Source organism: Sus scrofa, chromosome 17 (assembly GCF_054392235.1).
Source record: "Sus scrofa isolate SSC_HxYL_T2T_F1_AM1 chromosome 17, Sscrofa_HxYL_maternal_Yorkshire_Landrace_v2.0, whole genome shotgun sequence".
NCBI classification, from domain to species: Eukaryota; Metazoa; Chordata; class Mammalia; order Artiodactyla; family Suidae; genus Sus; species Sus scrofa.
Window position 1 is genome coordinate 21,985,624 of NC_139399.1, and position 27,150 is coordinate 22,012,773.

General features: G+C 39.5%; 1 protein-coding gene across 3 annotated transcripts in view; it reads left to right on the top strand.

Moving 5' to 3' along the window:
- The window catches only part of MCM8 (minichromosome maintenance 8 homologous recombination repair factor), a 46,949-nt gene that overhangs the window by 13,243 nt on the left and 6,556 nt on the right, over positions 1 to 27,150 (top strand). For all 3 annotated transcript variants that reach the window (XM_085004447.1, XM_085004448.1, XM_085004449.1), the window contains 10 exons: positions 3,586 to 3,671; positions 9,732 to 9,883; positions 10,125 to 10,320; positions 14,166 to 14,196; positions 15,221 to 15,361; positions 17,661 to 17,802; positions 22,418 to 22,613; positions 24,196 to 24,415; positions 24,710 to 24,919; positions 25,965 to 26,041. In XM_085004447.1, the coding sequence (XP_084860573.1) occupies positions 3,586 to 3,671; positions 9,732 to 9,883; positions 10,125 to 10,320; positions 14,166 to 14,196; positions 15,221 to 15,361; positions 17,661 to 17,802; positions 22,418 to 22,613; positions 24,196 to 24,415; positions 24,710 to 24,919; positions 25,965 to 26,041 (1,451 nt within the window). The remainder of the gene's footprint in view (positions 1 to 3,585; positions 3,672 to 9,731; positions 9,884 to 10,124; positions 10,321 to 14,165; positions 14,197 to 15,220; positions 15,362 to 17,660; positions 17,803 to 22,417; positions 22,614 to 24,195; positions 24,416 to 24,709; positions 24,920 to 25,964; positions 26,042 to 27,150) is intronic.

Consider the following 27,150-nt stretch of genomic DNA (forward strand, 5'->3'; position numbering starts at 1 on the left):
TTTCTTCTTTTTTTTTTTTTTTTGTCTTTTTGTTCCCAGGCTAGGGGTCTAATCTCAGTTACAGCGGCCAGCCACAGCCACAGCCACAGCAATGCCAGATCTGAGCCGCGTCTGTGACCTACACCACAGTCCACGGCAATGCTGGATCCCCAACCCACTGAGCGAGGCCAGGGTTCGAACCTGAAACCTCACGGTTTCTAGTCGGATTTGTTTCCGCTGTGCCATGATGGGAACTCCAAGTCTACATTTTCATACTTTACTGTATATGTAGGGTTTGTTTATCTTTACACAGATTTATATGTCTTTACATAAATTTATCCTTACATAAATGGTATACTGAATGTAACAAATTAGAACTTTTTTTAACTTGGTTGTTTTAAAGTTCTAACTATCAGAGTTCCCATTGTGGCTCAGTGGTTAACGAATCCGACTAGGAACCATGAGGTTGCGGGTTTGATCCCTGGCCTTTGCTCAGTGGGTTAAGGATCTGGTGTTGCTATGAGCTGTGGTGTAGGCTGTAGACATGGCTCGGATCCCGAGTTGCTGCGGCTCTGGCGTAGGCCAGTGGCTACAACTCCGATTCAACCCCTAGCCTGGGAACCTCCATATACCGCAGAAGGAGCCCTAGAAATAGCAAAAAGACAAAAAAAAAAAAAAAGTTCTAACTATCACAATGCATATCTAATTCTTTCATTTTTACTATTGTGGAGTAAACCATAGCCACTGTTTGTCCATTCTCCTGGTGGACATTGTGCTGTTTCCATTTTACAATTACAAATGACTCTACAGAGAACGTTCTTGTACCTGTCTCCTTAGCAAAGGAATTTCTCAGTTATATGATATGCTTATTTTTAACTTTTTTAGATGTTGCCAAAATTCTTTCTGGATTGTTGGTCCCAACTTGCACCCTTACTAGTAGTGTTGATCAATAATCATTTTCCCATATTTTCAGTAATACTTATTATTGTTAGATTTTTAAATTTTTGCCAGACCGGTGGGTATAAAATGGTATTTCACTTTTTTTTTTTTGTCTTTTTGCCTTTTCTTGGGCCGCTCCTGAGGTGTATCTCCATACAAACTAGGGGTCCAATCAGAGCTGTAGCCGCTGGCCTACACCACAGCCACAGCAAAGCAGGGATCCAAGCTGAGTCTGTGACCTACACCACAGCTCACGGCAAGGCCAGATCCTTAACCCACTGAGCAAGGCCAGAAATCAAACCTGCAACCTCATGGTTCCTAGTCAGATTTGTTAATCACTGCACCATGACGGGAACTCCAGTATTTCACTTTTAATATGAATTTCTATGATTTCTGTTATGTTTGAGCATCTTTTCACTTCTTTATTGGTCATTTAGTTTCCTTCTTTATTGAATTTCCTGTTTATGTTATTGATAGGAGTTCTTTATAAATTCTAGATAATGATCATTGATTTTTTTTACATCATGGTTATTTAACTTTGTGGTACATTTTTCTGTTTTAGGGCTTTGCATTTTGATGTAGTTAGATTGATCAGTCTTATCCCTTACGACTTGTACATTTTATGCACTGCTTAAGAAGCCTTCTCTCAGTCAAGCGTTATAACCATATCTCTTAAATTTTCTTCTAATACTTTCAAGTCTTTTTTTTCTTTTTTCCTTTTCTTCTTTTTAGTATTGCACCTGTGGCATTTGGAAGTTCCAGGCTAAGGGTCAGATCAGAGCTGCAGCTGCCAGCATACATCACAGCCACAGCAACACCAGATCCAAGCTGTATTTGTGACCTGCACCCCAGCTTGTGGTGATGCCAGATCCTTAACCCATTGAGTGAGGCCAGGGATTGAACCCATATCCTCCTGGATACCAGTCAGATTCTTAACCTGCTGAGCCACAACAGGAGCTCTTAAGTCTTATTTTTTATACTGAGATCTTTCATCCATCTGGAATTTAAATTTGTGAATGGCATAAAGCTAATTTTATCCTTTTAGGTGCAAAGTCAGTTGTTGCCATTTGTTAGTTAAGCCCTGTGTTTCTACTGCTGTTCTGTGCATCCTCTGTAATGCATTGCTGCGGTAGGCTTGTGAGTCTGCTTTATTTCATTGGTCCTATACCAGCGCTACGTGATCCTATTTACATTGCTCTTATTAAAATCTTTGATAAGGTAAGGAGACTTGCTGTATCTGTTCTTTTTCAGAGTTGTCTTTATCATCCTTAGCCTTAATAAGTTCAGTATTTATATATTCCTACTCAAATTGGAATTCTTAGGCTCACTTCTCTTATAGGAATCCTAGAGTATGTTGGGTTCGCTATTGGTTCTGAATAATCAGTGCTGTTGATAGATAGATGTCATCTGGTATTTGGGCTTAACATTCAGGTATTTAGGTCAGAGGCCCAAATTTAAATTCTGATTTAACGTGGATATTTTCTGTAAGCGCTAATGGGTCAAGGTATTTCCACACCCTGTATCATAGTAGGTAGTGGTGCTGACTTTTTACTCATGTGTCTGAACTTCAGTGAATGGATCAAAAAGATGATTGTTCCAGGTGATCTCTATTCTAGTCACTATTGTTGCATAACCATTCTAAAACATAGCAGCTCAACATAACAATAATCGCTATATTATTTCACCTGGTTTTTGTGAGTAGGGAGTTTGAAAGAACTGATTGGCTGGGTACTTCTGGCTCTAGGTCTCCTACGGAGGTAGAATAGCAAGGGGCGGGAGTGGCTGGGTGCTGACCAGTGTCTTTCTTTGTGGGATCATTTTTGCTTCTTGCACACAGTATGGCAATTCAGGACACTCATTCTGCTCACGTGGCTGTTAATAGCTTCAAGAGACGGGTCCAGACAACATGTGGAAATGGTTCTGCCTCTTTTCAAGAATCCTCAGAAATCAGACAGCATCACTTCTGTCATGTGTGGTTGGTTACAAAGGGAGTCACAAGCCTGTCCACATTCCAGGAGGGAGAAATTATTTAGACTCCACCTCTTTATCAGGGAGTAGCAAAGTTCTAGAAAGGTGTGAGGGGAGATACTGTTACAACCATATTTGGAAAACACAGTCTGCCACAGTCTCTGTATTTACAAATGCATCTTGTGGTACACACAGCTAAACAGCTAACAAGTGGCTTATGGAAGCTTCAGCACAACTGACTTACATGTTGAGAACTGCCTCTGTGGCATACTGAGTGTTAATACTGTAGAAACTGTGCAAAAGGAGATGAGGTAGGAAAACTGGGTATTGAAGAAAACCTAGAAAAGGCTTTTGAAAAGGGAACGGTTAGGCTGGGTATGGAGGACTGGGTATGAGAGGCTATTCAAGGATTAGGAGACTATGTGGGCACAAAGGAAGGAGTGCGGGAGGTGAGTAAGGATCCTTGCATACCCACAGCAGAAAGAATAAGAGCAGTATCAAAAGGACCAGCTGAAAATTTGCCTCAAAAACAGAATCAGTGCAGAAGAAAATCGAAATTTATTACAGCTTTTAGTTCTACTTTAATACCATTCTGAGGCCACCTTTTAAAACAATACTAAGGGAAGCATTTTAACTTGAATTTTCCTGAGATATGACTGTAGTTTATCAAAACTTAAATGTGAATGAATTTCATTGCAGTGTCCTATTCCTGCCTGTCGAGGGAAGTCATTTACTGCTCTCCGTAGCTCTCCTCTCACAGTTACGACGGACTGGCAGTCAATCAAGTAAGCAAGCAGACTATTCAATAGAAGGCAGGTTTTAGAGCTCTCAGGCTGTCAAGTAAATCTACAATATTCCTCTATTATATTTTGATTCTTGTCTGTAGATAATGATAAAGTATATAATAAAGGTTTATTTTATGAAGAGTTATGTGTTGAAATGATAGTTGTCTTTATTTGAAATCTGTTCTCTGTCAGATTCCAGAAAGGATTTAATGTACAAGTATTGTATCCTTTTGCTATGGGGAAATAGTTCATTTGCTATCTCATTTATGTGACTCATTGAACTGGAAAACTGTATGTTTCATTCCATAATGATCTGTGTTGAAAATAATATTGTTTGAAAGGTTTAAAATAAAGGATCCCTTAGAGGAGTTCCCTGGTAGCCTAGTGATTAAGTATTTAGCCATGACTCGGATTTGATCCCTGGCCCAGGAATTTCTGTATGTCATAGGCAAGGCCAAAAAAAAAAAAAAAAAAAAAGAATTCCTTGGAAATAGATATGTTTCATTTCATATTTATACTATCCATAGGCATTTTACTCTAGGTGTTTAAAAAAAATTTTTTTTTTGAAAGTCACCTAGTTTTCTGTGTGTGTTTGTATTTTTATAACTTTATTTTTGCTTTTTATGGCCACACCTGCAGCACATGGAGATTCCCAGGCTAGGGGTCTACTTGGAGCTACAGCTGCTGGCCACACTGAGCGAGGCCAGGGCCACACTGAGTGAGGCCAGGGATTGAACCCGCAACCTCATGGTTCCTAGTCAGATTCATTTCTGCTAAGCCATGATGGGAACTCCCTGTGTGTGTTTTTTTAATCTAACAGTTTATTCCATTTTTTTTCTGGCTGTAATCCTATAACTCATCCCTAAATATAAAATAATGGATAGTTTTGAAGTCAGAGTGCTATCCAGGAAAATTGCCTGAAACAGATGGTCTTGGTTTGTTTGTTTTGCTTTTTAGGGCAACACCCGTGACATATGGAAGTTCCCAGGCTAGGGGTCAAATCAGAACTGCAGCTGCTGGCCTACACCACAGCTCATAGCAACAAGGGATCCCTAACCGATCCCTAACCCACTCAGCAAGGCCAGGGAACGAGCCCGCGTCCTTATGGGTACTAGTCAGGTTTGTTAACCACTGAGCCACGACAGAAACTCCAGAACAGATGGTCTTAAAAAATTAAAAACCTAGGAAAAAAGTGAAGTAGATGGCTGTCAAACACTGTCCCGCTTCACCTCCTTCTGCCCTATAAAAACCAGGACCAGTATATATAGTAATTAACTGTACACTTCACTGAGATCTTTACAAATATTCCATTTTATAAAAGACAAAATTTTTTTTTTCAAGACAAAATGTTTGAAACTCTCAAGTGTGGTGCCGTATGAATGGGGGAGCCTGGTTTCCAGCCCATGTCTGTAGCGCTGTCACCACTGAGGAGCATGATGAGGGCCTCAAAGGTGCTATTAGGTTCAGAAAAAATGCACAGAAGATTCAGAGTGATTTAATTTTTTGAACAAAATATCTTTGTTTTCAGGTAAAAAAAACAGACAAAAAATGGACTTAAATGCTTAAATTCAAATGATCATCTCCTAATGTTAGGAAATTAAACTTAGGGGTTAGGGGTAGATGATTGAGAAAGGGAGGCTATTTAAATCCTTCTCTTGAATTTTTTTTTTTTTTGGTTTTGTCTGGTTTTGGGGTTTTTTTTTTTTTTTCAACTTTATTTTATTTTTTTGTCTTTTGGCTATTTCTTGGGCCGCTCCTGCGGCATATGGAGGTTCCCAGGCTAGGGGTCTAATCGGAGCTGTAGCCACTGGCCTACACCAGAGCCGAGTTTGCAACCTACACCACAGCTCACGGCAACGCCGGATCGTTAACCCACTGAGCAAGGGCAGGGACCGAACCCACAACCTCACGGTTCCTAGTCGGATTCGTTAACCACTGCGCCACGATGGGAACTCCTGAATTTTTAAAAGTAAGGTATTGCTCAAGTTCATTTTAAGTGAGTTAGTTATAGTAAAACTTGGTTAATGTGTTATAAGCTTATATAATTAATTGTTTTATTCTATTGCTCTGTAGATACATAAAATGATTTTTTGGCCTAGAAGAAAGGCCTCCTTTCTGCCATATAGAGTAGATTCTGTTTCAGTTTTCTTTTGAGCCTTAGTTTGGATGGCCATAAAAAATTATTGTTTTTCAACTAGTGCATTGAAACGTTTGGGTCCATTATGATGACAAAGCCCTTATAGTATATATCAGAGTCAGAAGCCTTTATAGTTGCAGCTGTCCCAGTTCTAGGAGTTCATCTGATGAAAACAGTCACAATATGCAGAAAAAGCTTGCTAAAAGTATGTTTTCACAGTATTGGTAACCAAAAATGGAGAATAGCCTAAAGATCTGAAGAAAATATTGTAAGAAGGATGGTACCAATAAATTATTCTGTAGCCACTAATTATGATAATAGAGGAGAATGTTTTGAAATGACTTTTTTAAAATGTTTGCCGTGGAGTTCCCTGGTGGCTCATTGGGTTAAGGACTTGGCATTATTACTGCGGTGGCTAGGATTGGATCCCTGCCCAGGAACTTTCACATGCCATGGGTGTGGCCAAAAAAAACCATCAACAAAAGCTGTTTACCGTGAATTTAGTGATAAATCAGGTCACAGAATGCTATCTACTGTGCAATATTGACTTTATTTAAAAAAACAAAATGAAACACCACGGGCAAGAAATATAAAAAAGCACGTTGAGAGTATACTCTCTGGGAGGTGAGATTAGAGTAATTGTTATTTCCTTTTTTTGTTTATCTGTGTTTTTGCATTACATTTAGGTAGAAGTACATGTTTTTTTGATAAGAAAAGTTTAAAAGGTAATTTTAAAGTAAGGAGACATTAACATGTGTCGTTATGACACCTCTCAATACCAGTATTCACCAGTATTTAAATGTGCATTGAGGGTGAAGGTGATGGGTAACTGTGAAGCAGGGTTTGTACTTATATTCATCATTCAAGTGTAAATTTAAACGTTCTAAAATAACGCATATGAATGTTTTAAAAACTTATTCACTATACTATAGTTCCCACAACTTCTTGTTGCCGTCTACATTATTTTATTTATTTTTGGCCATGGCATGCAGAAGTTCCCAGGCTAGGGATCATGCCTATGCCACAGCAGTGACCATGCCACATACTTAACCTGCTGTGCTACAAGGGAACTCCTTACATAATTTTAGATAACATTCTATATCTTTTCCTTCATTTTACTCATCCACTCTGTGCCAAGGATGTTAGAAATGTTGTATCTGTGCTTTGCTTTCTCCCATTTCTACCTCTAGACATTTTTTCAGGTATGATGTTACATTTTAAATTGTGAAGGTTTACTTCTGTTTTTCTTTCTTCTTTTTTTTTTTTTTTTTTTTTTTTTTTTGGCTACTCCCATAGCATATGGAAGTTCCCAGGTCAGGGACTGAATCTGAGTCACAGCTACAGCCTATGCCACAGCTGCAGCAAAGCTGAATCCTTTAATCCACTGCACTGGGCTGGGGGTCCAACCCATTCCTCCGCAGTGACCTGAGCCACTGCAGTCTGATCCCTAACCTCACTGTGCCACATTAGAAACTCCCTACTTCTATTTTCTTATCATAATTACATTCCATAGTTTATGTATGGATTGTATCTAACAAAAACAACAAACAGCATTTACATTTTTATGATAGTATAAATACTGTTCAACCAAGTAAAGGTGATCAGATGCCAGGAGAAGAAAGCATAATATATGTCCCTGGGGTTTTTGTTTTAGTTTGTTTTGCCCCATAAAGGAAAATGATCCCAGCATCAAATCAAAATGGATTCCCTTTTCTTATACTCCACTGAATTATCCCATATTTTAATGTGCTTCATATTCGGACTCTAACTTTGTTGTTGAGTACTTTTCCCAGTCTTTGTTATCTTTTTATACAGAGTATTCTGAAAAAGTCTGAGTCCATCTAATGGTATCTTCATCCTGCTTAACACTGATTGGCCCTTTTCTTTTAGAATTGTCTTCAACTCTAGAATATCTATTTCCTATTTTCTTTCTTTGAGCCTCCTGTCAGGTATATCCATTGGGTTGTTCATCTGTCTTCCAACTTTTTCTTCACTCTTTGTTTTCTTTTTGCTGTTTTCTAGATTTCTTTGGCTTTTCCTTTTATCCCTTCTATAAATATTTTATTTTTATATACATATCTTTAATTTTTCTGATGTCACACTTGTTTTCCAATAGCTTCTCTTTTTTCATTTTTTAATCCCTTCCACAACATGCAGAAGTTTCCAGGCCAGGGATTGAACCTGCGCCACGGCAGTGACAATGCCGTGTTCTCAACCTGCTAAGTGGCCAAGAAACTCTTCCAATAGTTTTTTATAGCAATTTATTCCTGTTTTATTTGTTTTCTTTTTGGGCCACCCTGCAGCATTTGGAGTTCCCAGGCCAGGAAGTGGATCCAAGCCACAGTTGCAATCCAAGCTGCAGCTGTGGCAACACCAGATCCTTAACCCTCTGTGCCAGACCTGGGATCACACCTGCATCTCAGCACTCCCAAGATGCTGCTAATCCCATTGTGCCATAGTGGGAACTCCAGTTTATTCTGGTTTTATGATGGTAACATTTTCTCAAATGCTTCAGCAGTTGATTTTTTGTTTTCAGTGCTCCTAGAATTTTTGCCATTTCATCCTCAAATAATCATCCAATGAGGAATTATTTGGAGTAGGTAGGATAGGTTTCCTTTGCTATTTTTTAGGTAGGAGTTTTTCTTCCTAAAGCTTCATCCCTGGATAAGAAGGTAGTAGGGTTTTGGCTATCAGATTTTACTTTATAAATGGGTTTTTTAATTTGACTTGGGCTCCTTGAATGCCAGAATGAGAGGAGGCTTATGCTGGAACTCATATCTCTCTGGGCACCAGAGCTCCCCTCACAGAGGGGATAGCTCCATTTCCTTCAACAGTGCTCTGGTTTTTGCCAGGTAGGGAAGCCTGATGGCTTTGCTGGGATACCCTCATTCTTCTACTCACATGTCCACCCACCTTCCAGATAATTTCTGAAGAGCTATTCCATGACTTGTCTTTCAGTCGACTATTCTATTTTCCTGCAGCCGTCTATTTCCACTCTCCATTCCTGCTAACGCCAACTCAGAAGCTTCTCTAGGGCTATGCCAAGAACATTGGCTCCCACTTCCTTTGTACCCTTGTAAATTTTTGCTGTCTGTATTCTGGGATTGATTTTGTTTTACCCATCAGTACATTCCCATTTGCTGTTTTTTAAAAGTTCATTAATATCTCTTATTTATTGGAGTTCCCATTGTGGTGGAAACAAATCCGACTAGTAACCACAAGGTTGCGGGTTCAATCCCTGGCCTTGCTCAGTGGGTTAAGGATCCAGCATTGCCGTGAACTCTGGTATAGGTTTCAGACACAGCTGGATCCTGTGTTGCTGTGGCTGTGGTGTACACCAGCAGCTCTAGCTCTTATTTGACCCCTAGCCTGGGAACCTCCATATGCCACAGGTGCAGCCCTAAAAAGCAAAAAAAAATAAATATATATATCTTATTGTTGGCACCTCTACACAACCCAAAACTCCTCTTCACTCTTTTAGTGACTATCATTTTGGTAGATATTTTGGAAGAAAGGTAGGCAAATACATGTGCCCATCCGGCTGTCTTTAATTGGAAATTGCTGAAATAACTTTAGATATACCTACCATTGAACCTTTTTTTATTTTAATGATTTTTATTTTATTCCATTATAGCTGGTTTACAGTGTTCTGTCAATTTTCTACTATACAGCAAGATGACCCAGTCACACATACATATGTATATATTCTTTTTTCCTCACATTATCATGCTCCATCATAAGTGACTAGATACAGTTCCCAGTGCTATGCAGGAACCACTGAACCTTTTTTTTTTTTTTTTTTTTTTTTTTTAAACTTAACTGCCTTTATCTAGCTCAGCACCATGTGGACCCTGAAGAGTTAATATGTTTGAAATTAACCCAGAGTTAGTATGTGTACTGACAGAAAACCATTAACTTTTTAGAATCCAGGAGTTGATGTCTGATGATCAGCGAGAAGCAGGTCGGATTCCACGAACAATAGAGTGTGAACTTGTTCATGATCTTGTGGATAGCTGTGTCCCAGGAGACACAGTGACTATTACTGGAGTTGTTAAAGTCTCAAATGCTGAAGAAGGTGTGGTATAACTTTCTTCAATTTGATTGTTCCTCAGTAGCTTGTTAGCATTCATCTTTTCCCTTTTTAAGAAACTTCTGAACTTCCAGTAATTTAGAGAATTCTTTGATTCTTTCATTGGTAAAACTTTTTCTCTAAAGGTTTATTTATAGTTCACTGTGCCTTTCTTTTACATTCTACTTGAATTTTTGTAGGGAAAATGAAAACACCAATTATTTATTTCATACTTTGAAATTTACAGGTTCTCGAAATAAGAATGACAAATGCATGTTCCTTTTGTACGTTGAAGCAAATTCTGTTAGCAATAGCAAAGGACAGAATACAAAGACTTCTGAGGATGGATATAAGCCTGGAACATTAATGGAATTCTCACTTAAAGACCTTTATGCCATCCAGGAGATTCAATCTGAAGAAAACCTATTTAAACTCATTGTCAAGTATGTATGAGGTTATTCTAGTTTAATTATGTATGTATGTGTTGGGGGTGCTCTTGGCTACAAATAACCAAAAAGTAGTCAGAATGTTGCAAATTACAATTCATGGGCCAAATGAAGCGAATCACCCATTTCTGTACAGCCTGTGAGCTAAGAGTGGTTTTTACTTTTTTTCATGGCTGAAAAAAATTTTAAAAAGAATTTCATGAGATACAGAGTTGTATGAAATTCAGAATTCATTGTCTATAAATGATGTTTTATTGGAACACAGCCACAGTTGTTCATTTACATAGTATCTGACTGCTTTTGACCTACAGTGGCCAAGATGAGTAGTTGCAACAGAGTGGCTCACAGATATTTACTATTTGGTTCTTGACAGATAAGTTTTCTAATCCCTAGTTGAAACAAACAATAAGGAAAATTTACTGTCCCACACAAGCTGGTTACGCAACAGAATGGTCATGGGACAGTGAATTTCAAATCATTTCAATTAGTTGTATGTAGGAGATTGTTTGTTTACTTTTAAAAAACAAGAAAGAGGAGTTCCCTTGTGGTGCAGCAGGTTAAGGATCTGGCATCATGGCAGTGGCTTGGGTTCTGTCCTGCCCCAGGGAATTCTACATGCAGTGAGTGCAGCCAAAAAATAAAAATAAATAAAAAGCAGGAAAGAGATTCACAGGGAAGTCCTTTACATTTGGTAAGTATTTCAGAATTTTTTTGTTTTATTTCCATGTTATTGCCATGCAATAGAGAGGGAGCAAAGTAGAGGCATTTTTGCTTTAGTGGTTAAGAGCTTTGGAGGGGAAGAAAAACCTAATTTAGAATCTTGTTTTAGCCACTTACTTCCAATATGCTAACTTCAAAGATTTCAAAAAATTTTGAAAATTTTTGTCAGTTTTTTAGATAATTTTGAGTAGGAGAAAAAGGGAGACACTGAATAGTAGATATACCAAATAAAGGTAAAGAACTGAGGTTTTGAAATCCATTGTACTATAATAATTGATTTTGTCAGCTTTACTGTCCACCAAGTCCTTGGGGTCTAGGAGAATTTGACCCTTTTCCTTTCTGCCTTTAATATGTTAATTAGTCAGCTGGCAAAGGTATAGAGTTCCCCAAGGGTTCTTTGTCCTTAAACCCTCAGAGACTTTTGAAAAGACAGCCATCCAAACCCACCCTGGGAGACAGGTTTCTCTGAGCTAGGGTGACACTGTGGTCTGGTGGTAAGTGATGGAGTGGTGCGTGGTCTATAGCAGCTCCCTGGTTAAGAATCAAAACACTTCTTTGATTGATTCCTCTTACTGGTTATTAATAAAAATGAACATTTTGGCATGGTCCTCTGCCATACTTGGGGAGGATAAGTTAGTATGAAAAACTTGGGTTTCTTTCCCACAGTTTGCTTTTACCTATTACTTCTAAGTTTGTGGTTTCAACGTCAAAACTAGAATTCAGTAAGGGTATCTTTCTTTTTTTTTTAAGGGCCATTACCCAAGGTATATGGAAGTTCCCAGGCTAGGGGTTGAATCAGAGCTGTAGCTGCCGGTGTCTGCAACCCACACCACAGCTGGTGGCAACGCCAGATTCTTCAACCCCTGAGCAAGACCAGGGATCAAACCTGCATCGTCATGAATATTAGTCAATTCCTAACCCCCTGAGCTACAATGGGAAATCCTTAACATCAAAAGTAGAATTTTTCATGGTTTTCCATTTATTAATCTTGCAGGGGATGGCAAACTAGGCAGGCTGCCTGTTTTGGTAAATAAAGTTTTATTAGAACACAGCTCCACCCATTCATTTACATATTGGTGATGGTTGCTTTGATGCAAGTTGGATAGATATGACCCAATAGTAAAATGCTTTATTTGGGAGGTGATCCCCAGAAATACTGGGAGAGGAAGGGGGACATTTAGGTTTTTCTGTGTCTTGGCTATTGTAAATAGTACTGCAGTAAACTTTGAGGTGCATGTATCTTTTCTTTTTTTCTCCTTTTTTTTTTTTTTTTTTTTTTTTTTGTCTTTTTTGCCATTTCTTGGGCCGCTCCATGGCATATGGAGGTTCCCAGGCTAGGGGTCGAATCGGAGCTATAGCCGCCGGCCTACACCAGAGCCACAGCAATGCAGGATCCGAGCTGCGTCTGCAACCTACACCACAGCTCACGGCAATGCCAGATCCTTAACCCACTGAGCAAGGCCAGGGATTGAACCTGTAACCTCATGGTTCCTAGTCAGATTCATTAACCACTGAGCCATGGCAGGAACTCCTGTACCTTTTCAAATTATGGTTTTCTCTGTATATATGCCCAGGAGTGGGATTGCTGGAATATGGTAGTTCTATATTTAGTTTTTTGAGGAACTGTCCTTATAGTGGTTACACCAATTTACATTCCCACCAATAGTGTAGGAGGGTTCCTTTTCTCCATACTCTCTTCAGCATTTGTTTGTAGACCTTTTTTTTTTTTGGCTTTTTAGGGCTGCACTTGTGGCATATGGAAGTTCCCAGGCTAAGGGTCGAATTAGAGCTGCAGCTGCCAGCCTTCCTCATAGCCACAGCCACGGCAACTTGGGATCTGAGCCGTGTCTGCAACCTTCAGCACAGCTCAAGGCAGTGCTGGATCCTTAACCCACTGAGCTAAGCCCAGGATCAAACCCAAGTCCTTGTGGATACTAGTGCTGAGCCTGACAGGAACTATTTTTGTTTTTTGTTTTTTTATGGTTTCCTTTGCTGTGCAAAAGCTTTTAAGTGTAATTAGATCCTGTTGGCTTACTTTGGTTTTTATTTTTATTATTTGAGGAGGTGCATCAAATAAGATATTGCTGCAGTTTATGTCAAAGTGTGTTCTCCCTTATGTTTTCCTCTAGGAGTTTTGTAGTATTTGGCCTTATGTTTAGATCCTTAATCCATTTTGAGTTTATTTTGTGTATGGTGTTAGAGATTGTTCTAATTTCATTCTTTGTACGTGTAGCTGTCCAGTTTTTCCAGCACCACTTACTGAAGAGAATGTCTTTCCTTTGCTGTATGTTTTGGTTACTGTAGCTTTGTTGTATAGACTGAAGTCAGGGAGCCTTTCTGTTTTTCTTTTTCAGTACTGCTTTTTGTTTCCCTACAAATTTTTAAATATTTTGTTCTAGTTCTATGAAGAATGTTATTGGTAACTTGAGAGGGATTGCATTGAATCTGTAGATTGCCTTGGGTAGTATAGTCTTTTTAACAATACTGATTCTTCCAATCCAAGAGCATGGTATGTGTTTCCATTTGTTTGTGTCACCTTTGATTTCTTTCATCAGTGTCTTATAGTTTTTTTAGAGTACATATATTTTGTCTCTTTAGATACTTATTTTTTTTTTTTTTGGTCTTTTTTCCATTTCTTGGGCCGCTCCCACGGTATATTGAAGTTCCCAGGTTAGGGGTCGAATCGGAGATGTAGACACCAGCCTACGCCAGAGCCACAGCAACACATAGGTATTTTATTCTATTCGATGAGATGGTAAATGGGATAGTTTTCCTAATTCCTCTTTCTGATATTTCATTTTTAGTATATGTAAAAGCAGTAGCTTTCTGCTTTTTAATTTTGTATGATGTGTTTTAAAGGCAGGTAATGTAAATGCTTTACAAGTATCCTGTCTCCCTCACACAGGCACAATTTTTAAGGCATTCTTCCCTTTGCATATTCACAAAGAATTTTGAGAAATTTACTGCTAGAATGAAATTTCTTGAGTTTTTTGAGGAGATGGAAATTTTTTTTATTTTTGTTGATGCTAAATATAAAGCAAATTAAGCAAATTGCAAAGTAGATCATCTAATGTCTCACTGAAATGTAAGTTAGAATTTATAAGTCCTTTTCTGTTTTTTAGCTCGCTTTGTCCTGTCATTTTTGGTCACGAAGTAAGTATTTTACTTCATCTTTACTCAAAAATACATAAATTCAGCAAAAATAAAATATAAAGGTTAAAAATAGTCATTCCTGGTGGCCCCATTATTTATATCTTTTTTTTTTTTTTTTGTCTTTTTAGGGTTGCACCTACAGCATATGAAGTTCCCAGGCCAGGGATTGAATCAGAGCTGCAGCCTGTGGCACAGCTCACAGCAACACTGGCTCCTCCACCCACTGAGCAAGACTAGGGATGGAACCTGTGTCCTCATGGACACTAGTCAGGCTTGCCACCACTGAGCCATAACAGGAACTCCCCGTTATTTATATCTTAATATGAATCATTATTCTCCATAAATGACTGGTATGAGAGGCAAATTACAGCTCCTTGTAAGGCAGAGCTGCTTACCAATTAGAGTTAGTAGAAATGGGCTTCTTTTAAAGTGACACTGGACACTAAATGTTAAAGTAGGAACTAATAAATACTTCTCAGCTTTGTGGAATGGGTTTGTAGGTCTTCACTTGGTGACTTTTAAGTTACCTGATTTTTTTTTTTTTTTTCCTTTCTTTTTGCCTCTTCTAGGGCTGCACCCAAGGCACATGGAGGTTCCCAGGCTAGGGGTCTAATCAGAGCTGTTGCTGCCGGCCTACGCCAGAGCCATAGCAACGCAGGATCCAAGCCTCGTCTGCAACCTACAGCACAGCTCACAGCAACACCAGATCCTTAACCCACTGAGCAAGGCCAGGGATCGAACCCACAACCTCATGGTTCCTAGTCGGATTCATTAACCACTGTGCCACAACGGGAACTCCTTTATATGCTTTCTAATTTTTGCCTTTTAACCATTTACATTAAAGAAGTTTATATTTTTAGACTTATTTTTCTTGGGGAAAAAAAAAGCAAAGTTCAATCATGCTTTAAAAAAAAAAATTCCCAAACGTTGAAAATATAGAAGGAGGAGCACTTCTTTTGCTTTACAGTCTTTACATTTTTCTCATTTGTTTTGTGTTTTTTCTCATTCTTCTTTCACTTCTGAGCTTGTTAAAGCAGGTTTGGCATTAGCACTCTTTGGAGGAAGCCAGAAATACGCAGATGACAAAAACAGAATTCCGATTCGAGGAGACCCACACATCCTTGTTGTTGGAGACCCAGGCTTGGGAAAGAGTCAGATGCTACAGGTAGGAAATCAGTCATTTGGTATTTGACCTTTTGCTTAAATGCATGAAGAATTCACAAGGGAATTTTCTTTAAAACTTGTTTTTGTGTTCCATAGAGCATCATTTGTTAGGTAGTACCAATGAGTTGAAGTTTGTGTGAGTATATATAACTTGTATCTGCCCATCCTTTCAAATTGAGCCAAGTCGTCTGTCACACACACTACACAAGCGTGCTAGTCCCTTATGATGTCAACTACAACCCCTCTTTTTTGTTTCCAGCATTGCTTTGCTAGACTTTGTTGTCCTGACCTCACCTATGAACAGAATAGTTTAAGAAAGTAAAGCAGGGTCCCCCATTATCTCATAACACTTTGTTGGGCTTTAGGAATAGTCTGATAAAGGTAAGAGATCTTGTCCTATCCATCTCCACTACTTCTCTCTGGAAACTTCTTTGACCAGTCGGTTGTTGGTGCCCAAGAAGATTTTGGCTGTGCCAATCAGAGCCTAGTAGTTTTCCCCTCCAGAGCTTATGGCCCTGGAATGTGTAGCTGGTGGAATGCTGTGGTTTACCTGGAGTAACACCCGCTAAGCCAGCATAAGAATGCTTAGGAACCCCAGCTGCAGATCAAAATCATCTCGGGAATTTTTTGAAAATATTGTGGACTTTCCCAGTACTAAGAATTAAGAGTTTCGGTTAGGGTTCTAGTGTTGATCTGTGTACAACCACGGGTGATCCTGAAGTGCAGCCAGGATTGAAAACCCTTTGATCTCCTCATTGCATCATAAACCCACTGTCTTTCATGTGAGAGTCTTTCTTTATTCCCGACGGCTAAGTGTTAAACCAGTCATCATTTCAATTCCCAATCTGACATTTAATCTGTGTTTCCATATTTTGTTCCTTTTGACCAATTGGGCCAACTTCTTTTTATCTTTTTTAAAATTCTGTTTGGAACCCTTGCTACAAGCCTGACAATTGAAGCACAGAGTACTCAGTTATAGGTGAAACAGACTTTGATAAAAATGAAAACAGTGTACCTAGGTAGACTGTGTGTGTTAAAGTGCATGTGGGAATTTGGAGTTCCCGTCGTGGCACTGTGGTTAATGAATCCGACTAGGAACTATGAGGTTGCGGCCTTGCTCAGTGGGTTAATGATCCGGCGTTGCCATGAGCTGTGGTGTAGGTCGCAGATGTGGCTCGGATCCGGAGTTGCTGTGGTTGTGGTGTAGGCTGGCGGCTTCAGCTCTGATTAGACCCCTAGCCTGGGAACCTCCATATGCCGCAGGAGCAGCCCTAGAAAAGGCAAAAAGACCAAAAAAAAAATTAATAAATAAAGTGCATGTGGGAATCTGAACTGCATGTAAGTCTGATGTGATCATGTGTAAGTCTGCTGGCCCCCCTAAGCCAAGATTTTTAATAATTAAGCTAACAGTTATGAATTGTTTATATTTTTAAATCCTATTTTCCTCTGACCATGTAGTAAATGTCATTCTCAGACTAACAACTAAGGAATTGCAAGTGATAAAAATAATGATAGCTACCATTTATTTAGCTAGACTCCAAAGGGTCACTTGGGCTATGTTCCATGCATGTCCAGAACACACTGTTGACATAGATAGCTGTGCAGCAGCTGTCTTCTAGGGCTGTGGAGTGCACAGCCTTGTACAGCAGCCTTGCATGGGGCACATGTTACGTGCCAAGTACCCAGTTAAGTGCCTTGCATATACAATCTCATTTATTCCTCAGGGCAGCACATGATTAAACATAAGCTGAGGCTCAGGGAGGTTCAAGAGCAGCATTACCAGTAGCTACATGGTAGAGCCAGGATTTAAATAGGTCTGCCTGACTCTAAAGGTCCATACTGTTGTGCTAGGAACTACTTTTCTGTCTTAGCATTTCTTGTTTATTCAGACAGTGAGTATTATTGAGCCATTTTTATTACCCCATGTTTAAAGAAGCATTGGAGTCTGAAACTAAAATTTATACTTACATTTTTTGCTATTTGAATGTGAAAATGAAGCATAAAATGGAATTGTATAGAGTATTCACATGACCACAGGCTTCAGAGTCAGGCTCCTGGGTTTGACTGAATCCTGACTTCACAACCTGTATAGCTATGTGAGTTACTCTCATCAGACCTTGCTTGGCTTCTCCATCAGTAATGGGAGTGTAATAGTACCTTCTTGTTACTGTGGTGGTGTAGATTTTACAATGAAGCTCTTAGAAGAATGCCTGGCATATAGCCAGTCTTTGTGAGCATCTAGCATAGCGATTATTTCCCTTTTACTTTGGTTGATTCTCTTAGACTCTTTGTTTCATTAGGCAGCGTGCAGTGTTGCTCCACGTGGCGTGTATGTTTGTGGTAATACCACAACCACCTCTGGTTTGACTGTAACTCTTTCAAAAGATAGTTCCTCTGGAGATTTCGCTTTGGAAGCTGGTGCCCTGGTACTTGGCGATCAAGGTAAGAGGCCAAAGCAAATAATAATAATTCTGGGGCTTTGTTTTTGTTTTTTTTAAGCCTTTTCTTTTTCAATTAATTTCTTCACATTCTGTTCCAGAAGTCATTTGGACCACATTGTCCCAACCAGTGAATTGAGACTGAGAGCTCCCCAAACTGGGAATACATAGCTCATCGTTTTGTTTTTTCAGGGTATGATTGATAGTTTATAAGAAATCTAGTTGGAAGGCTCAGCAAAAGGAGTTCTCCAACTGGGCTTTGCTACCTAAGTTTCTCTTTTTGATGCTTTAACCCCATTGGGAAAACATGTCCCTATGCATGTGTCAGGCAGTACCCAGATTCCAGTCCAGCTGAGGTCATTCATTCCTTCCAGTTTGCCAGGGACACTCACAATTCTAAATCCAGTGCCTGTCAGCCATGTCAACAATGCTGATCACTGCCCCATCCATGAAATACTTTATCTCCTTGGTTTCCAAGACACTACACTCTTCTGATTTTATTCTCACTTTATTTTTTTTTTCTCCTCACTTTATTTATACTGTTCATTCTCAGTCTTTACTTGTTCTTCATCTCCCCAGCCTCTTAACTGGTTGGCTTCTCAGAGTGCTTAGTTTTTGTACTTTTTTCTTTTCAGTCTGCACTTACCTTCTTGGGGATCTTATCTAGTTTCATGACTCTTTACCTACCTGTATGCTAAAGTTTTCCAGCTTCATGTTTCTTTTCCCTTGAATTCAGGCTCACCTGTTCAGTATCCTCACAACTTTCTCAAACTCAGCATGTCCAGAACTATAATCTTCATCTTCCCCTTCAACCTATTCTTCTTATATTTTTTCCCATCATGGTAAAATGACAGTTCCATCTTTTTTTTTTTTTTTTCTTTTTAAGGCTGCACTCACGGCATATGGAGGTTCCCAGGCTAGGGGTCAAATCGGAGCTGTAGCTGCCAACGTACACCACAGCCACAGCAACACAGGATCTGAGCCGCATCTGTGACCTGCACCACAGCTTGCAGCAACGCTGGATCCTTAACCCACTGAGCAAGACCAGGGATCAAACCCACATTATCGTGGATACTAGTCGAATTCTTAATCCGCTGAGCCACAACAGGAACTCCAAAGCCCAAGTGTTAATAGTGGCCCAGGTGCCCTTCACATTCCAGCCTTTAACCACCTCTTTTGCCCCATTACCTGTTACTTCCTTCTCTTTCCTCTTCAGCTTCACTGGCCTCCTGGCTATATACCTTGAACACCACCAGCATTCCAGACACATCACATTCCTGCATTAGAGCCGTTCTACTTTAGAATGTTCTCACCCCAGATAGTCTGCGATGCTTATTCCCTTTCCTCCTTCATGTTTTTGTTCAAAAGTCCTGACCCCAGTGAGGCCTCCCCTTAACACCACATTTTACACTGTAATCCCCACTCCCACCAGCAGGAGACCCTGCTCTTACCCTACTCTGGTTTTCTCTCCAGGGCACAGCTAATGTACCAGATGGTTTATCTTTTTTATTATCTGCCTTCCTACACTGAATAGAATGTAGGCTTCACAAGGGCAGAGAATTTTGTCTTTACAATGCTATATCCCACATGCCTAGAACATAGTACTGATATGTAAAAGGCATTCATTAAATAGTTGATGAACACATAAATTCAACAAACATTTCTCTGGTTATCATATAGCTCATCAGAAGTGACAGTAAAGTTCCTTTATTGGCTGAGCAGTTAACAAACCCGACTAGGATCCATGAGGATGAGGGTTCAATCCCTGGCCTTGCTCAGTGTGTTAAGGATCCGGTGTTGCCATGAGCTGTGGTCTAGGCTGGCAGCTGTAGCTCTGATTCCACCCCAAGCCTGGGAACCTCCATATGCCTTGGGTGTGGCCCTAAAAAGCAAAAAAAAAAAAAAAAAAAGTGCCAATACTTTTGCTAAATTACCAGGTGAAAAAAAAAAAAAATAGAGGTTGCTCATTATTGAATATGAAGGTGAGACAAGGTTTAGCTGTACAGATAGCTAATGGGATTTAAGATAAGGAGTGTTAAAAGCCCAAGGGTGTCTCTTTTAAATATACATAGAGGAGTTTCCATCATGGCACAGTGGAAACGAATCCAACTAGGAACCATGAGGTTGTAGGTTCTATCCCTGGCCTCGCTCAGTGGGTTAAGGATCCGGTGTTGCTGTGAGCTGTGGTGTAGGTTGCAGATGTGGCTCAGATCTGGTGTTGCTGTAGCTGTGGTGTAGGCCAGCAGGTGTAGTTCTGATTCGACCCCTAGCCTGGGAACCTCCATGTGCTGAGGGTGTGGCCCTAAAAAGACAAAAAGACAAAAAAAACAAACCCCAAAAAACAAATATACATAGATAAGTTAAGCACTATCATAGTGAAAATATCGCTGTTAAAATAATAAAGAGGAGTTCCTGGTGTGGCACAGCGGAAACGAATCCGACTAGGAAGCATGAGGTTACGGGTTTGATCCCTGCCCTTGCTCAGTGGGTTAAGGATCTGGCATTGCCGTGAGCTGTGGTATAGGTCACAGATGCTGCTCAGATCCTGCATTTCTATGGCTGTGGCTATGGCCAGCAGCTATATCTTTGATTCGACTCCTAGCATAGGAACCTCCATGTGCCTCAAGTATGGCCCTTAAAAGTGAAAAACAAAAAAAAAACAGAAATACAAAAGAATGTTAGTCAGCAAAGATCAGACTTCTAAAAGCAAATAGAAAATTTTTACAATTTAAACTTTGCTTTAAAACCAGGGGTCAGCAGGAGTTTCTGTTGTAGCTCAGTGCTAACAAACTCGACTAGTATCCATGAGAACTTGGGTCTGATCCTTGGCCTCGCCCTGGGGGTTAAGGATCCGGCATTGCTGTAAGCTGTGGTGTAGATCACAGATGCGCCTCGGATCCCTCATTGCCGTGGTTATGGTGTAGGCCTGCAGCTACAGCTTCCATGTGACCCCTAACCTGGGAACTTGCATATGCCATGGGTACAGCCCTAAAAAGACAAAAAAAAAAAAAAAAAAAAAAATACCAGGGGTCGGCAAACTTTAATGTACAGGTCACCCCACGCTTCAGCCTGTTTTACTGTAGTCCACAAGACTTTTTTGGCCGCCCTTCAGTATGTGGAGTTCCTGGGCTGTCAAAGATCAGATCCAAGCCGCAGTTACGACCTACACTGCAACTGCAGCAATGTAGTTGCTGCAAAATCCTTTAACCCACTGTGCTGGGCTGGGGATTGAGCCTGTGCCCTAGCACTGTAGATATGCCGCCAATCCTGTTGTCCCATAGCAGGAACTCCCACAAGCTATTTTAAAAGTTTGTAAAGAACAAAAAAAAAAAATAATAATAATCCTAGAATATGTGACAGACTGTATGTGGCCTGCAAAACATTAAAAAATCTCTCTTTAGAGGAAAAGATTGCCACCTCCTGCTTTAAACTTTGAAAAGTAGCAGCTATGTAGCTTGACTTTGTTCCTACCTTGTTCCTATCCTTGAGGAATTGTACTAAGTAAATCTTGAGAACTTCTCATAATACCATCAATTCCAGAGAGGCACGGGCTGACTGAGCTGGCATGGCTTACTTGGTCATAGAGTAGACATAGAGGGGTTTAACCATAGCAAAGATAACCACCAAATTGCTCATGGTATGGGGAGTGGAGGAAAAATATTACAAGCTAATGTTAGAGGGCTTTCAGTAACCTGTGGATTAGATATAATACTCCTGGCACATAAAATGCCTTCAGTCAGGGGTGGATCTTCATATTATGTTTAAAGAGATTAAGTGTACAATTAACCCTATGGTTGTACAGTCAATGCCGAGTATTGCTGAGAACTGCACTCTAGTCTTCAGACTTTAGAGCCCATGTGTTTCTTCCCAAATCATGCTGCTCTGCGGTTCCCAAAAGACCCAGTTCAAGTAGTACCTTTTTCCTAAAACCTTTCTAGATTCCCCTTCCTCTTTAATCCCTCCCACCCACAGAAAATTCATGATTATGCATATCTGTTACAATTGTCAAAATATACTATTTTGGATGTGTACATATCTTATTTCACCTGTTCAACTTTAAGTTTTCTAAGCTTTTTTTTTTTTTTTTGCTTTTTACGGCTGCACTCACAGCATATGGAGGTTCCCAGGCTAGGGGTCGAATCAGAACTACAACTTGCTGGCCTACACCACAGCTACAGCAACACCAGATCTGAGCTGCGTCTGTGACCTACACCACAGCTCACAGCAACGCCGGATCCTTAACCCACTGAGCGAGGTCAGGGATCGAACCTGCATCCTCATGGATACTAGTCAGATTTATTTCTGCTGAGCCATGACAGGAACACCTAAGTCATCTAAGCTTTTTTGAGGGTTACTCTCATATCTTCATTTTTGTAACCTCACAATATAGTGCCTATGGAAAATGCTAAATGAGTAAATAAAATATAATGTTTAAATAAGACAGGTATATTTTTTTACTGTAAAACAAGCACAAATGTTGTACTGTATGACATTTTATAATTTTAACTGTTGGAAGCTAATGGAAATATTCTTTATTGTGGAGTAATTTGTATCCCGTCAAGTTTGAAACTTAATGAAAGGAACATTTTTTTGTCTGTATTATTTTACTATGGTTGTAGGTATCTGTGGAATAGATGAATTTGATAAGATGGGGAATCAACATCAAGCTTTGTTAGAAGCCATGGAACAGCAAAGCATTAGTCTTGCTAAGGCTGGCATGGTTTGTAGCCTCCCTGCAAGAACTTCCATTATTGCTGCTGCAAATCCAGTTGGAGGACACTACAATAAAGCCAAAACAGTTTCTGAGAATTTAAAGTAAGTCTCTTCAAATATTTATACCTTTAATATATTGAATCCCTATAGATATGACAAAAATAACTGAGGACATAAATGGGTAGTTCACAGAAGTTGCAGGTTGCCAAGAAATGTACAAAAATATGTTAGAACACTGCACATTAAACAATGAAGTGCTACTGACATCTACCAGATTGGAAAACTTTTTTTTAAACCTTATTATTTATTTATTTATTTATTTATTTTTTGACAAATGTTTTAAGTATTAATCATTATTGCCAATAGGATGGGAGAGTGGATTCTCACAGACATAGTTTAGCATTTTGAAGCAGCGCTCAGCATATTTATTGCTATTTTAATGTACATTCTATTTGTTGCAGCCATTCTTTTAGGAATTGTACTCATAGACATAAGCACAAGCACATAAAGATGTGTTGACTGGGTGGGTATTATGGCATTGTTTATCACTGCCAAAGTTTGGAAATAACTTAAAATGCCCATCAATAGGGAGGTGGTTGAACTGTGTGGTAAGTTTGTACAAGGGAAACCAGCAGTTAGGAGAATGAAGGTAGCTTTATGTGTACTGATAGGGAAACACATCTGTGCTTATTACTGTCAGTCATAAGAGCACTTACAATACTTATATATGTGGTATGATCCCAGTTTTTTCTGAAACCAAAGAATTTATCTGTGTGTGTATACTTTCTCTTCTAATTTGTTCTGTACAGGTTGGACAAAATATATAGGAAGGGAAGAATAGACTCAAGTGATACCTAAGTGAGAAGAAGACCCCCCCTACACACACACACAAAATGTCTCATATGAAAAAAAAAAAAATAGAGCTTTAAATTCTAGTGGAAAATAAAAAGCTAATTTCCTCATATTTAATAATAAATACCGTTACTATTAGAAATGATACATAGTAAAAAACACAGTTGTACTTTGAGATTCTGGGTATTTCCGTACCACCACCAACAAAAAAGCCATCTATTGGTGTTTCTTAGGAAAATGACAAAGTCCTGTATTGGAAAGATCAGAGGATCCTCCTGAACAAGGATCCAGAGGACTTGGATTCTGATTTTTAATGGTACCACTGGGATGTTGGTCAAATTCTTTAATTACTCTGGATTTCAGGGGGTTTTGTCTCAAAAAGAGGAGTTATTTGGTTGGCAGATTCAGAAATGACCAAGCACTTTTATCATAGCAACTAATAGAGGTATAGATGCCCATTTAAGAAAACAATGGTATTTTTACTTCTAAGTGGGCATGGGGGCTTTGGAGTGCCTTGATGTTTTAGTGAGACAGAAGATATAGAAGTTTAAGAACTACTCAATCAGATAATCTTTGATCTATCATTTAGCATTCTAGCTTATAAATCCAATGATCCTAAATCACAGGTAGTGATATAGAACATAGAGAAGAATTTAGTGGTTTGATGGTGTAAGAAAAGACCTTGTCCTCAGCATCCAATATAGGTATATATAAGGCCATGTACATGTTGAAGAGCATGTGAGCTGGTATGTCGAGTAAATAAACAGTTTTCTAGATTTTTCCATTTGTTTTAATTCGAGTCACTGTTTCTTCTTTCTTTCACACCTCTTAGAATGGGGAGTGCTCTGCTATCCAGATTTGATTTGGTCTTTATCCTGTTAGACACCCCAAATGAGGATCATGATCATTTACTCTCTGAACATGTGATTGCAATAAGGGCTGGAAAACAGAGAGCTGTTAGCAGTGCCACAGTAACTCGTATGAATAGTCAGGATTCAAATACTTCTATACTGGAAGTGGTTTCTGATAAACCACTATCAGAAAGACTAAAGGTATGTTTCTTCTCCTTAATCATTCAGTTCGATTCTATTTGAATGTTTAGTGCATTGGTTGTTGGAGAGCAATAGTCTATAAACTTTCATACCAAATACCTTTTATAATAGTAGATTTTATGTAAAGTTCAGGTGAAATAATCTAAGTCAACTAGACCGAGAGCCAGAACTATAGTGTTTGGCTTATTTGGAGAATCTTTTAGAATATTAGATTTATCTGAACAAGTAATTGTAGCAGAAAGATTTTATTTGCTACTTATTCTTTTAATCTTGGGCCTTTTTATTATGCTTTAGGTGGTTCCTGGAGAAGAAATAGATCCAATTCCCCACCAACTATTGAGAAAATACATTGGTTACGCTCGGCAGTATGTCTACCCAAGGCTATCCACAGAAGCTGCCCAGATTCTTCAGGATTTTTATCTTGAGCTCCGGAAACAGAGCCAGCGGTTAAATAGCTCACCAATCACAACTAGGCAGCTGGAATCTTTGATTCGTCTAACAGAGGTTTGTTTATGTTAAGGTCATGCTCTTTTGGCTTAAGAAGGGGGTAGAGAGAGGAGTTCCCTGGTGACTCACCGGGTTAAAGATCTGGCACTGTCACTGCTGTGGCATAGATTCAATCCCTTGCCCAGGAATTTCCACATGTCATGGGCACTGCACAAGAAAAGGAGGGGATTAGAGGGTAATAAGATTTCTCTTAGTTTTCTGTATAATGATTTGCTTTTCTTCCTACTGAGAGACATTAGAAACAGTATATTTAACATATCAATCAAATTAGCCACTAGTGGTTAAGGATCGGGTGTCGTCAGTATGATACTGAACCCAAGTTCGCTCTGCTCATGGCATGACAGGCCGTTTCAGAAACAAGGTATTGGGGCTAAGAGAATTCTGGCAGTTAAAATTAGCTGGGTCAGAATTTGAACTTTTTTTGCTTCTAGAATCTGAATAACTCATCTTTGTTGTTTTAATAAATTAGTTAGGCATGATTCCTGAAAGTAAAAGGCAAGGAACAACCAAGTCTATTCCATAATTAAATCTTCTAGCATGAACATTCAGAAAGATGTGTTAGTAGATAAAAACAGGTTTTAAAGTGAGAGAATAGGAGTTCCCATTGTGGCTCAGCAGTAACAAACCTGACTAGCATCCATGAGGGTGCAGGTTTAATCCCTGGCCTCGCTCAGTGGGTTAAGGATCCAGCATTGCTATGAGCTATGGTGTAGGTCGCAGATACGGCTCAGATCTGGCATTGCTGTGGCTATAGTGTAGGCCGGCAGCTGCAGCTCCAATTCAGCCCCTAGCCTGGGAACCTCCATATGTCAGAGGTGTGGCCCTAAAAAGCAAAATAAATAAATAAAATGGTGAATATTTTCATATTCAAGTTTTCAAATAACTTTTTAAAATTCTGACTTTTCATATAGTACAACCCCTTCTTCCAAAGTTTTTGTGTAAAATGAATAAATGAAATAAGCTTAAACGTACTATACCTACTCAAACAAATGTGAAATATATTTACCTTTTGTCATCTGAAGATGGTTACTTTCTTTCACAGGCACGAGCCAGGTTGGAATTAAGAGAGGAAGCAACCAAAGAAGATGCTGAGGACATAGTTGAAATTATGAAATATAGGTAATATTAAATTTTTAATGCACCAGTCATCTTTCATCTCAAATTTTGTGTTTGCGTATATATACATAAAATAAATTTTTTTTTTTTTTTTTTTTTTTGCTTTTTAGGGTCACATCTGCAGCATGTGGAAGTTCCCAGGCCAGGGGTTGAATTGGAGCTGAAGCTGCCAACCAACACCACAGCCACAGCAACACAGGATCTGAGCCAAGTCTGCAACCTATACTATAGCTCACACGGCACGCTGGATCCTTAAACCACTGATTGAGGCCAGGGATCTGAGCAAGGCCAGGCATCGAACCCACATCCTCATGGATACTAGTCAGGTTCTTAAATTGCTGAACCACAACAGAACTCCCTCAAATTACATATTTTATTAGGCCAAGCAAAATTATTATTATTTTTTTTTTTTCTTTTTAGGGCCACACCTGGAAAGTGCATATGGAAGTTCCTGGGCTAGGTGTAGAATCAGAGCTTCAGCTCTTGACCTACACCACAGCCACAGCAACACGGGATCCAAGCTGCATCTGTGACCTACACCACAGCTCACGGCAGTGCTGGATCCTTAACCCACTGATTAAGGCCAGGGATTGAACCCAAATCCTCATGGGCAGTAGTCAGGTTGTTTTTTTGTTTTGTTTTGTTTTGTTTTTTGCTTTTTAGGGCCACATCCACGGCACATGGAGGTACCCAGGCTGGAGGTCCAATTGGAGCTACAGCAGCGAGCCTGTGCCACAGCTACAGCAACAGCAACATGGGATCCAAGCTGAGTCTATGACCTACACCACAGCTCACGGCAACGCTGGCTTCTTAACCCACTGAGCAAGGCCAAGGAACAAACCCGCAACCTCATGGTTCTTAGATTTGATTCTGCTCTGCCATGACGGGAACTCCACTAGTTAGGTTCTTAACCTGCTGAGCCACAATGAGGACTCCAAATTTATTTTTATTTATCCTATTTGATCACTTATGTTCCTCAGAACAAATTATACTTTCTTGATTTAAAATATTCTGGTATAGGAGTTCCCGCCATGGTGCAGTGGGTTAAGAATCTGACTGCAGTAGTTCAGGTCTCAGCTGGGCTCAGATTCAGTCCCTGTCGTGGGAACTTC